The 13555-nt window shown below is 38.3% G+C and overlaps 2 protein-coding genes across 2 annotated transcripts in view; one reads left to right on the top strand and one right to left on the bottom strand.

Annotated features, from left to right (window-relative positions):
* Positions 1–238: 238 nt before the first annotated feature.
* Positions 239–4958, top strand: psme3 (proteasome activator subunit 3). Its single transcript, XM_019105298.2, has 11 exons — positions 239–399; positions 1019–1051; positions 1142–1204; positions 1336–1440; positions 1611–1659; positions 1929–2047; positions 2130–2198; positions 2412–2479; positions 2563–2617; positions 2707–2793; positions 4162–4958. Exons 1-11 carry the CDS (start codon positions 358–360, stop codon positions 4240–4242), a joined length of 771 nt encoding a protein of 256 aa, XP_018960843.1. The 5' UTR covers positions 239–357; the 3' UTR covers positions 4243–4958.
* Positions 4959–5086: 128 nt separating this feature from the next.
* skap1 (src kinase associated phosphoprotein 1) overlaps positions 5087–13555 on the bottom strand; it is a 28996-nt gene continuing 20527 nt past the window's right edge. The window contains exons 12-13 of the mRNA XM_042735592.1: positions 5958–6051; positions 5087–5684 (exon numbers count right to left, since the gene is read on the bottom strand). Coding sequence (XP_042591526.1) covers positions 5959–6051 — 93 coding nt within the window. The 3' untranslated portion in view covers positions 5087–5684; position 5958. The remainder of the gene's footprint in view (positions 5685–5957; positions 6052–13555) is intronic.

The following is a 13555-nucleotide window of genomic DNA, read 5'->3' as shown; positions in this document are numbered from 1 at the left end:
CGTCTTTCGAAGTCTTCCCGAACATAGATCTATAAACAGATACCGTTTTAGCACGGTAGCACTGGTGATAAGTGATAAGTCGGCGTGTACACTATATTGTATTGATTTGGTTTTGCCATGAATGTCAGATGATTTTGCATATTCCAGATGACATCAAATTCAAACTGAAAAGAAGAGTAAATATATCCACACGGCAGAACAGATGTGAAAGCTATGTATGCCCATCTATGGTCGCGAAGCGTTTACGTCATCTAGAAGCGCGCAAGTGCCTTGTGGCTGACAGCAGCTAGTGAGCCACACGGTTAGTGAATGCTTTTAGGACAATCCCTTAGTTCTCTCATTTATTGAATTATTACGATGTCTTCGCTTCTTAAGGTGGACAATGAAATCAAAACAAAGGTAAATGTCTCTCCGCTTCCTTTATTTAAATACAGAGCGCTCCGATGAGTTGTTTGTAAACGTTAGCTTGCGGCTAGCCGGCTTGCGCGTGAGTCACCTCGTGAGCGTGTTAGCTAACTTTTACGCGCACATATGCTTGTGAAATCAGTTGTAAATTAAAACGGAAAGTACATATTGTAATAAAGTATGTGAGGATGAAACATATAAAATCTTGAGAGTGAAGCCAGAGCTCCCACATGCGCGTTAACCGCGTGTTTTTAGCACAGCAGCATGTCGCTGCGGGAAAAGTACCTAACTGTTAGTGGGTTTTAGCACGTTTTTGACATCAGTAAGTTAAAAGAATATTTAAGTCGTTTATTGTGTTGGTAAGGTATTACGGTGAAGATCGCGAGGCTAAAAAGATAACAAAGAGCGGGAAACAGCTCGATTACATGGAACATGCTGTAAAGTGTAAACACTCAGCGTCTTTAAATTGAAGGGCCGCAGGTTGTGTTTTCTAAAAGAGATTGACTTTCAAAGACACGACATTATAAATTGTGACGACAAATATCGTTTTTTTTTTTTTGGATTGCATGTCTTGTGGATTATATTCATATATGAATATTGCTTGTTTTGCCAGGTTGATGCTTTCAGAGAACGAATTACAGCTGAGGTGAACTACTGCACTTATCCAGATTTTATACATATAAATGAATGTTTCGTGACTATTGGACGGCTTATTGTTTAATTTATTCAAATTTAGGCTGAAGACTTGGTTGCAAACTTTTTCCCGAAGAAACTGTTAGAGCTTGACCAGTTTTTGAAGGTAAGTTTACTAATGAAAAATTATGTATTCTTGACATTTACTACTTAATATTTACAAAAAACACTAAATATTTTCAAAACCACTTGAACATTTTTTATAACATATAGATCATTTTTTTTATATGTATATAGGATCCCACAATTAATATCCGTGAGCTGAAAGAAATTCATTCAGAGATCAATCTGACTGTGCCAGACCCAATTCTTCTTACAGACATCCACGATGGGCTTGAGGGGGTAAGAGGCCATTTTTAAGTTTCTTCATTAATTAGTCAAAAGCAGCTCAGGTTGAAAGGGTGATATAAAGTCTCTGAATAGGATAGGTTTCTGTTGCTTTGTGCAAAAGGTTGTCTGTTTGACATGAACCAAAAAGATCAGCAAGTAATCTTGAAATATTTTCTCAATAGCAAAATGCTAAAAAGAGGAAACTCGAAGATGGTGCGGGAGATGACAAAGGTGAGTTTTCCTGCCTAATAATAAACAGCATCTTTATTTTGGCAAGTGACTAAAATAACATTGATATGCACTGATACCACAATACTTCCCTACCTTAAACTGTGGCCCTGGTATTAAGATGTGTTTTGTGAATCCAATCACAAGGTCACAACACTAAATACAGGTGTAAACAGGGTTTAAAACATTTTGAGTTTGTCTACTCGACCACCTCTAGATGTAGTTGAAAACACGTTAGATTAAATGGTAATGTTTTGCCTTTCTGTTTGTAGTTGGCGGGACCAAGGTCTTTGTCATGCCAGGTGGAATGATGAAAAGCAATGGCAAGCTGGTGGAGCTGATTGAAAAAGTCAAGCCTGAAATCAGAACTCTCATAGAAAAATGCAACACGGTAAGGCCATGTAACCAAAATCTCAGACATGCTCTCACTCTTTAAAAGTGTTGTGGATAAATGTCATTTTCTTTGTTTTTAGGTCAAGATGTGGGTTCAGTTGTTAATCCCAAGAATAGAAGATGGCAATAATTTTGGTGTCTCAATTCAGGTACGGTGCCACATTTTTCTGCATTTGTTGTAGGCAGATATAAAAGAACAAGCAGTGATTCCTCACAATTTGCTGTAGTTGTTTTGTCATTTAAATTCATAACAGGAGGAAAAAATGACTCAACACATAACAGTGGAAGTCGGGGAATGTCAAATAAAAAAGATATTGTCAGCCATTTAGTTGGAGTTGTGATTCTGTTTATCTTCATAACAGGAGGAGACGGTGGCTGAACTCAGAACAGTGGAAGGGGAAGCAGCTTCTTACTTGGATCAGATATCCAGGTACAACACATCAGTGTTGGTCAAAGTAAGAATTAGACACTTAAGTTTTCCTTCATTTAAAAAAAAAAAACTTTGTTTTACAGGTACTACATCACAAGGGCAAAGCTGGTTTCCAAAATAGCAAAATACCCTCATGTTGTAAGTTATATCTAAAGTACACACATACCATTTAGATCAGGAATTCAGTAGTTAATTTCTATATGTATAATATATATTTTGACTTGTAGGAGGATTATCGTCGCACGGTGACAGAGATTGATGAGAAAGAATACATCAGCCTCAAGATCATAGTGTCAGAACTGAGAAATCAATATGTAAGTATTGCTATAACTGTAATAATGCAAATGATTTTGAAGATTCTTTATTTTGATGTACAGAAAGAAGTCAGTATGTACAGTGGGGGAAATTATTATTTGTTTTCCTGATGATTTTGTAAGTTTGCCCACTTACAAAGAAATGAAGAGTCTCTCATTTTTATGGTAGGTTTATTTTAACTGATAGAGACAGAATACCAACCAAAAAATCCAGAAAAAAAAACACATTATATGATGTTTAATTGATTTGCACTACAATGAGTGAAATGAGTATTTGACCCCCAAGCAAAACAGTACTTAGTACTGCAGAAACCCTTGTTGGCAAGCACAGAGGTGAGACTTTTTTTTTTGTAGCTGGTCACCAGGTTTGCACACATCTCAGGAGGGATTTTGATCCACTCCTCTTTACAGATCCTCTCTAAATCCTTAAGGTTTCTTGGCTGTCGATTGTCAACTCAAAGTTTCAGCTCCCTCCACAGATTTTCTATAGCACTGAGGTCTGGACACTGGCAAAGCCACTCCATGACCTTAATGTGCTTCTTCTTGATCCGGTATGTTTTGGGTTATTGTCATGCTGGAAGACCCATCCATGACCCATCTTCAGTGTTCTGGCTGAAGGAAGGAGGTTCTCCTCCAAGATTTTACAGTACATATCCCCGTCCATTTGACCCTCAATGTGGTGAAGTCGTCCTGTACCCTTAGCAGAAAAACAGCCCCAAAGCACGTTTCCACCTCCGTGCTTGACTGTAGGGATGGAGTTCTTGGGGTCATAGTCAGCATTTCTCTCCCTCTAAACACGGTGAGTTGAGTTAATGCCAAAGAGCTCAATTTTGGTCTCATCTGACCACACCACTTTCTCCCAAGCCTTCTCTGAATCATTAAGACGTTCTTTGGCAAACTTAAACGGGCCTGTACATGTGCCTTCTTGAGCAGTGGGACCTTGTGGGCGTGAGAGGTTGGAATGGAAGATACAGATTGTGTGGACAGGTGTCTTATACACCTAACGAGCTGACATTAGGAGTAACTTCTTAAAGTGTCAGGGCAAATCTGTGTTCCACATGGGCACACAACCAATCAGTGGGAGACAGAATTCTTGCTGGTTGGTAGGGGATCAAATACTTATTTCACTCACTGAAATACAAATCAATTTCTAACCTTTATATAATGTTTTTTTTCTGTATTTTTGGTTGATATTCTGTCTTTATCCGTTAAAATAAATCTACCATATAATTACAGACCCTTTGTATTTCTTTGTGAGTGAGCAAACTTACAAAATCAGCAGTGGATCAAATAAATATTTTCCCCACTGTATTTGCTGTCTGGGAGTTGTTGTGATAACTGATGTAATAAAATGCTATTGTCCTGCAGGTAACGTTACATGACATGATCCTGAAGAACATTGAGAAGATCAAGAGGCCGAGGAGCAGCAATACCGATGCTCTGTACTAAGATCCCCCTTCCCTTTCATTCTTGGCCCATTGTTCCACCATTTGGAGCTAGCTTTAGTCTTCAGGTGGTTTTAGAGCAGTCCTGTCACCCATTATACCCAGGCCAAGAGAAGGACCGTTCAATCCTGCCTGATAGAACATGCCACTTAGGATAGGATTGTAAAATATTGTCCCCATTTTAAACCCTTTAAAATAAGCCCTTTTTGTTTTTTCTTTTTGTTTCTTAGTGGACAGTATAAATGTATAAAGGCAGAGCCTGAACATGTGTCCCGAGGAAACTGTCTCAGATTTGTTTTTCTTTATTTAATTAAAGAAAGATTTCAACAGTGGATTTCATTTCTCTTTTGCAAAGCCAAATTCCATGTAGTTCTCCATTTCAAGTGTTTCAGAGCCTCCTTAGGGGTTAAGTGATTACGGATCTACCCATGATGGTTGGTTTCTCCGGTCGAGAAGAAGAGAAGCTCTTATTGATGCTGTATTTTACTAAAGCAGGTTACGTTGTTCACCTGAAATGTACATGTAGGCTGAAGTGGAAGCGAGGCAGTTATTGTGCGAGATTTTATTTGGAATGTGTGCTGACAGTTATTACGTGATGGAATGTTACATTTTCATCTGAAATAACTGATTCATCAAATTCTGGAAGCTTTTTATGGTTTCATTTTGTTCCATTTTAAAAGTGATACATTTTGCTGAATAAACTATTGTTTTTACAATATATTTAAAGCATGTCATTAACTTCTATTATGGTTGTGCTTTTTGTTTTTTTCTATCCATATTACAGAACTAATTTGACTTGCAGTCCCTGTATGAATATAAGTAAAGTTTTACACAAAAAAGTACATGAGTCCAAAGTGGCAAGGCTTTTTATTTTACTTAAACTGTGGTATGACAGGTTATTTCCATGGACTAATATCCATTGAAATGGCTACTAGAACACTGAACTAAACAATCTCAAATACAAATGCAGTTAAGAAGACCTTTCAACATACTAAATAACTTATAACAATGGTTCTTTTGTAGTCACGGTCTAAATTGTACATAAAAAAAAACTGTATTAAATCATTCATGCTGGTGAAATATAACACAGACTTTATGTGATGAAAAATGAGAAGTTTGAAAAAGTTCTTGTACTACAAATGTTTTTCTCATGGATACCATTTAAATAAATGTGGCTTATGTTTGAAAAAATCAGAAACCGTGACAGATTTAGATAAGCCTCTTAGTGTACACTAATCATGCAATATATAAAAAGGCTTAAATATCCCCCACCCACCCAAAAAAAAAAAAAACCTCATTTGGTTTCAGGGTTTAGGTTCTAAAAATGGACTAAAATGCAGTTTTACTTGAATTTACATGCTAATCTAATCAGTGACAGTTTCCAAACCATGACAGGTGTTGAAGTGTTATAACACTGAACATTCTGTGATCTCCACAAAAGCAAACCTAGAAGAGAAAACAAATATTTAACACCAGTTTGAATAATATACTCTAAATGTGTGAATCTAAAATAAAGCTGCCATTTCTTTGTAGTTGCAATAATTTCCAGCAGGTGTCAGCATGGAGGAATTGGATTTAATGCTGAAGTGATTTCGAAAACTTGAAACTTTAAAACAGTGCAAAGTCCATTAATAGATACAATTAGACAATTTCTCATTCTAAGTTTAAATTGAGTTTCTTTGTTCTTGTTTATGTCATAAGACCTGTGAATGTAAGTACCTCATAGAATATAAGCAGGATGTAAAAACTCCTTGGGGACTATGCCAATAGCACCATCCAGCTCTCCGATCCACCATCCATGGATGTTATATTCCTAGTTTAAACAGAAATACAGAGATTTGTGTGAGGATTTTGTCAATGATCATTCAATTAATATGTTCACACAATATTAGTTCAAAAGTAATACATTGGATGAATTTCAATGTATTAGATACAAAATAAAATAAACACATTATTGTAGACTAACTCTTCTTAGTTGTTCTTGCATATATACTGTGTCCAAATATGTTCACTCTATATTCATATTCAGTTTTCTGTCATAGGAACATTAAGCTTAGCCACTTAGGAACTGATGCATGTGTGATGAGCATTTTTATCTCTGGAATCACAGAAAAAGAAATGCTGTGGCGAGAGAAGGTGCTTATGCTGTTCTTAAGTGTGTTTACCTAGTTGTATGGATCATCAGGGCTTTAAAACTGCACATAAAAACAAAGTATCAGGATGTTTACAATAGAACAAAATTTCATGCACCTGCATACACCCATTCGAATGCAAATATAAATGTTGATTCAAATCTTGAAACACCGATTTACCAATTAAAGAAGTGTGTGGTGAATCTGTTGATGGAAGTTAGAGACAATGATTGCCACTAGAGATGTTGACATAAGTTTGGGGACTAGTTTAATAGTGTTTGGATTACATTGGCTTTTGGATGCCTTAAGCGAAGCAGAAGAAATCTCTATTCTTTTCTTGAATCTCCATGTTTTTCCGCCGTAACATTCTCTTGATAAACTCCTCTCCAAATTCAAATACCTTTAAGAGCTATTCCAGGCCAAAGCTCTTTAGAGTGGAGAGAGCCCCAGATCTGGCCTTTAATAAATGAAGACAGATTCAGGTGGACAGGGGTTTATAAATGAGGAGATTATAGAACACGAGATACACTGATAGTGAAAGACTGAAGTGTTTTAAGAGCTTTAGTATTCGAGCAGCACACACTGTACATTTAGACATGATGAGCATGTCATCCATCCGCTGCCTGCTGAGGAGAGTAGGAACTAATTACCTTCCTCTCTTTAAGCACACCCACAGTGCTGAGAGCCTAATGTAGTCCTCAGCCCATGCAGATGAGCCGCTTTAATGATGCTATATGGAATAAAATCCATCTGGACGGTGAGCTCAATGCCGTTGCGGCATCAACGCCTCAGTATAGCAGTACATCCAAGAACTTGAGCTCTTTGTTTGAGACGCATGCAGATGTTTTTTTTTTTTTTTTTGTTGGAGGTGTAGATTGATGTTCTCATATGACAGTTCACTAAACAAGAAGTTAATATTGAAAAGCTTACATTTTAGTCCCAATATTGCCAGAAGGGACCGTTCACACAGGGCGTTTTGCATTTTACTGCACAGCTTTTCCATTGTTCAATGACATACAAATATGGACCATTTATTGAATCGTGTCACTTGTTCAAGTAAGTCATTGAATCATTCGAGAAACCAATTTGTTCAAAAACACTGATATATTCAGGAATAGACAGTTGTGTGTCGCCACCTACTGGTGTAACTAAGTAACCTGCAGAAAGAGTCACTAAAAAATCCCCACCACTAACAAACAGATCACAATATTTCTGGCAAACACGAGCAGAATGTTAAAAGAGTGAAAATTACCAGTTCGAATGAACTGTATATCAGCAATCTCTAGAATGGCGAGGACTGAAACAAACTGCTGTATAATACTCCTCGTAATTACAGGTGCATCCATGGCTGATCAAGCCATTTCGATCACGCCGCACCGCCTCCCATCCAACACGCCTCCTCCACCACCCCCCCACCCTCCTCAACATGGTGTAACTGTGGGTTCAAACAGAGTACACACGCAGTACAAGAAAGAGAGTCAATACATTCCAGTGCAGTCCGTCCCATTTCGATGACTCGTGTCCTTTTCATTCCTGCCAGTATTAGCAATCTGCTTTTCGGCAATGCTTCTGTCAGCTAAAGGCATTTGGGAGACATCCAATCTGTGCCTGACCATAGAAAGGGCTGTTATAGAGATTTACCCGAAAGAACTGCATGGGACATGGATAATGGGTGGCTTTTCGGGAAGCTTCTCTGTAACAGGACAGGGTCAGGTGCGTCTCAGTTTGGTCTAGGTCTGGTGGGCAGCTGCTGTGAAAGTGACGTGCGGCGCTACGATGGCGCTGACCTCCGCACGACCTTCTCCCGAGGAAGGCGGAGTTGGCACAGGGAGCTATCGAGAGTGTGTGTTGCCATGACAACACCTGCAGTGTGCCACTGATATCATTTATTTCACACTCAGGGGGGCGGGCTGGCAATGGTATTCAGATGGGCCCATTGCTCTCCAGCGACCAGGGGACAGATTGACAGCTAATGATGCCTTAAAAAGGAGTGGCTTGACTTGAACAATATCATGACAGGCTCAAAAGTGACTCTTGTCTATAATAACGCCAGAATACCGATCACCCCTTTCTTCCTCTGTCCCCTATAAATTCCCTCTAAGACGACACACTTTGTATGCACGCCTCCTTCCTCGATCGCATTTTAATCATTTCCCTTATTTGCAAACTCTCCCTCGGTGCCCGCGCACATTCATTTTTTCCGGTTACGAGTAGAAACGCACACACACCATGGAGGCAGTAGACATGGTAATAAGAATGAGACATGAGGCCTCTGCCCCTGGCCACCAGCTGACTGAGGTAGGCCTTGGGAGTGATGGAGCGCAGGAAGTCTCTCATTGCCCCGCCGCTGAACCCGGCACTCAGGTGCTACAACCCCCTCCTCCACTTTTTCTCTCCTGCTTCTCTTTTCTTAACTCGCATCGTAAAGCATCGGCTCCACACGCTCAGTGCTGCACAGGGACTCACTCATCCAGCCATCTTAAAAGACAAACACCAATACGTCACGTTATTTGCTACTCCTAAGCAGCAGACGCAGCAGGTGGCGAACAGGTATTGATCTGCTGCTCGAGCTATGGCAGCCGTCGTTCAATTTATCTCAATCAGTGCATTTCATTTGCATGTCATTTTCATCGTAGCTAGCCATTAAGAACTCGTAATATTAATATTTGTTTGGCGTAGTCAAATAAACCGGAGCGGGAACACCGCAGGCCTTATTTAATCCCAAATCCGGGGCGTTCGAAGGTGCGACATGGAGTAAAAACATGGATGACCACATAATCTGCTGTCGTAAAAGTACACTTGGGGATTACTGATGGCACTTAAACTTAATAGGCATTTAAAGTGGATTGTGTATGCTGCTGAGAGCCTGTAATGATGGCTGTTTATGTGGCCTCCCATTTATAATAATTATGCAGAGTGTAAGGGGGGCGGCCTCCGTGCAGTTCTGGACTATTGGCTTAGGCTGAATAATGACCTACTGTAGTTGACCGCGAGATGACCGTTGCCTTCTGCATGACCCCAGAACCCCAGACTCACCCCCTGATGCCTCTGCTGGTAAATAGAAAGCTCAATATGTCTATACAGCGCCACAAAGAAGGCAGGTCCTTAGATGAGTGTGTGAGAATGAGTTCAAAAAGGAGTGTCTATTTCCACTGGATTTTCCATTTCTTTTATGGCACCTTTTCCTTTTCTTTAGGCATTTTGTAGGAGACTGACCCCCTGGGCGGGAGGCCAACTGGAGCAGTCATCTGTCTGAAGTTTACGAGGATGTGTCCCACAAGGGAGGAGATAACAGTCACAATCCAGTTTTGTCTGTGAGAACTGCACATTCATATGCAAATTCACTTTATGTCTACCTGTAAAAACCTGCACAGTGGAGCATGAGAAAATTACACAAAAACATACATGTTTATCAGATTAAATTGCAGCCTAAAAGCTGTTTGAACTGTTTAAAAGCATAAAATCATAAAATGCAAATATAAATAAAAAATAATAAAATAAAATGGTTAATAAATATAAAATAAAAACAATAAATATAATGTGAAATGAGCCTGTTTTAGACACAAACTATATATAAACAATATATTAAATATATTAATAAATATAAATTTTACTTGATATATAAAATATACATTTAACATAATGCAAAATTAGCCAGGTTTTCAAGTCAAACCATTAAGCATTTGTTTTAAAAACCACTAGATGTGCCACCCAGCTTGAAAAAACCTTACAATCTTCAGCCAGAAGGTGGCAGTAGTGTCCACAGCCATACTGATGGAGCATCTGGAGGTTAAAACTAGGCTGGACCTTGTCTAGACTGGCATCTAAGATTCCTGGTTTACAGCCCCCTAATGGTGAGAGTGTAAAGCACATGCTGTAGAAAGGCCAAGACTAACTTAAAGAAAGGGATATTGGTGGGCTTGCATGTTAAAAGGGTCCTGGAGAAGTTTGCCTCCATCTTTAGTGCAATAAATCTCTTTGCTTCTCATTCCAGGATTTTAAGGGGATTCCCAGTGGGAATTCTGGCATGTGTTGGGTCTGACCTTTGGGAGTCGTGTACTTTGAATCTAGGGGCATAAATTAAGAGTTTGGAATGCAAAAGGATGGCATGGTTGAAGAAGAAAAAAAATCTCCATGGGCCCTTTCAACAACACATGTAGGAAAAAACTGAACACAGCAAACAAACTATGCTGCAAATAACAAGAGTTACAAAAGTAAGACACGGTACAAGTACAAGTACATTTGTTATGTAGCGTACATGCAATGTGATTAGAACAGGAAGAAAAAAATCCCCAAATGTCCTGGTGCTGTGATTCTTCAGCCCTGAGGATTGAGTAGGCTGTACAAAGCTGGCAGATGGAAATAGCCTTAGCCACTATTTCATGTTCAAGTGTTCTGAACTAAGGAGCCATGCAGCATGAGCAGGGAAACAATGGCGGCAAGGGAGGCTGATCTGAAGGAAACAGCAAGCCATAGTGCAACTATTACAGTTGCACACAAAATGAATCACCAGTGAAATTGAACAAAACAAAATCGAGACTGTACTGAAATTCAGTGTTGGGTTTTGATGAATAACAAGGCAGTGCAGTCCAGAACATTTCATTACATGGATAAAAAAAATAAAATAAATCCTTTTAAAAATTATTTGGTTTAGAATGGGGGGGAGAAAATTATGACAAATTTCGCATTTTGTGGTGAACTATCCCTTTAAATTTAATTTCCATGTTCCATCTAATTATTGCCAAAATACTCTAATAATAACCACTAATGAAGGAAATATTTTGTGCATGTGCTATCACACTCCCAAATGCTCCCACATATTATAGATATGTGTAGTGATTTGTGTAGATGAGCCGAATAGCTGTTTATTCACTGTAAGTGGTGGATCAATAAAGACTGATGAGAGAGCCTTTTTTAATCTGTACGCTCTGCTTACACCAGTGCTGTGACAGCGCTGTCGACCTCTTTGATTTGTGACTTCACAGCGGTCAATCATAGCGCTGCCTCAAAAACCTGTTGGTTAACAGAATTGATTTAGCACTTTCCACGTCTTTATCACCTTGTAATTACGCTCGGTGTTGACACAAATATACTTGGCCTCCCCTCCACGCCTCTGTGCAGCAGAATTTATGCACTCAGGTTTTATGACCACTGCTTTATGAGTGGGACCGCTAGAGTTGGGCTTGAGTTCTAGCCAACGGCCTATATTTCACTCAGTAAGGTCAACGTTCCTGGGAAGCACCCGTAAAACAAGAGCAGCAGTCCCACACTGTCTGAGAATGCATCCGAAGAGGTCTGCTAGATTTGAGCGATACAAGTGCATGCATCCATTTCGAAAATACTGCCATCAATAAAAGCTATTTCAATTACATGTCAGTCACAGAGGGATTAAAAGTAAGAGCTTGTCTGAATATAATAACAGCATGATGACAAAATCAGGGAAAGGCTCTAGTTATCTGAGATGGTTAGACTCATTGTTTACACAAATTAGAAATACGGCATGAGATAAAAAATAAATGACCCATGCACATCCTTACTGTGTTTTGATAACCAACTACAGCGGAGGTAACATATACTCACTGTTTTTTGAATAACAGAATCAAATCTGTTTTAGCTCTACTGTTATTTAATTCTGACTTTAGGGTTCATTAGTTGTCATATCTATACATTTCATTACTGAAAATCAAGAGTGCAAAAAAACAATAGTAGAATTATTTCTTAAAGGGATAGTTCACCCCAAAATTTTAATTCTGTCATCATTTACTCACCTTCAAGTTCCAAACCTGTATAAGCAAAATAATATATTTAAAAAAAAATTAAATACAAAATAAGAGTATTTAAAAAAAAATTATACAAAAAACAAAATATTTTTATAAAATAGTGTGTGTGTGTGTTTTGCAAAACACAAAATATTTTTATAAAATATATATAATTATTAATTTATATAATATAACATAATAATAATGTAATGAAAAAACAACATAGAACTGCACTAACTTTCATTGTATGGCCGAAAAACACAGATTATTTAAAATGTTTTTTTCCATGTGTGTTACAAAGAAGAAAGTAGGTCATCCCGGTGTTCTGTCGATTTGTCCTACGCTGTCAGATTTTCCTACCTCCCACTAAAACAATGGGTAGTACAATTCGACAACGAAAAATGCTACTGTAAAGTTATGGTTTATTAACGTCTACAAACAAAAAAAAAATAAACCTACCCAAAAATTAAAACAAATACATAAAAAATGTGTTATATTCGCGGTTGTAGCTAGAAGAGATACAGCTACAGGAAACCAACAATAAATATTTTTTTCTACCAATTAGATTGTGTTTTTATTAAAGTCTACACCTACCCCAACCCTAAACCTACCCGTTCAGTAATGCAGATACATTAAAAATCATTGTTTAGCATGAGAAAAAGGACGCGATATTGATGTGCGCATGCGCAGTAAACCCTGGTAGGAAAATCTGACGGGTAGGATAAAATGTCAGGACACCGGCTTGCAACAATAATGATGACAGAGTGTTCATTTTGGATGAACTATGCCTTTAAGATAACAGCTCAGTTAAAGGCAAAATTAAAACACATTGATTCTTGCAGTGGTGTATATTTAAGAAACAGCTACACTATGTGTTCCTGCTAACATCCCATTTGTAGGACACAAAAATATATAGATTAAAGCGAATACACCAAATAAAGTTGTTTGCTTGGCTGATCACTCAATTTTTCCAAGACACAACTACAGCAATGAATCAACAGCCTATTATTGAGAATGTGCCTGTGTGAACACAGTACTTCAGTGGTCTACAGACCGCAGATGTACAAGGGGCTTCCTGTTATGTCAATATGACAAGCTGTAAAGCAGGTTTAATTTGTAACCTGCAAATCTCTTGGATATCTGTAAGAATAGTCATTAGAAATGTAACTGCTTTGTTAGAAAGCTGATGTGTTGCTGATATGCTATTCATTTCTTAAATTGTGTGAATGATATAGAATAATCAACAGAACAAAGAGCAGTAGAAATAGAAGCCACAAATCCCGATTCATTATATTTTGGCTGAGACCTTCTTTGTAAAATGCTACAATGAGAATGTATTGACTGAGTGAAGACCATCGCAGCTTTGTCATTTAGAATACAGTAAATGAATAGCTGCTAAGAGAAAGTCAGTGAGTATTGACCGATA

Source organism: Cyprinus carpio, chromosome B12 (assembly GCF_018340385.1).
Source record: "Cyprinus carpio isolate SPL01 chromosome B12, ASM1834038v1, whole genome shotgun sequence".
NCBI classification, from domain to species: Eukaryota; Metazoa; Chordata; class Actinopteri; order Cypriniformes; family Cyprinidae; genus Cyprinus; species Cyprinus carpio.
This window is presented reverse-complemented; position numbering and strand designations above follow the sequence as displayed.

Excerpts from the sequence above, each read along its gene's own strand:
- psme3 (XM_019105298.2), top strand. The coding sequence starts at position 358 with ATGTCTTCGCTTCTTAAGGTGGACAATGAAATCAAAACAAAG. Across the intron at positions 1,205-1,335 it reads AGCTTGACCAGTTTTTGAAG|GATCCCACAATTAATATCCG; the intron begins GTAAGTTTACTA and ends ATATGTATATAG. Across the intron at positions 2,199-2,411 it reads ATTTTGGTGTCTCAATTCAG|GAGGAGACGGTGGCTGAACT; the intron begins GTACGGTGCCAC and ends TCTTCATAACAG.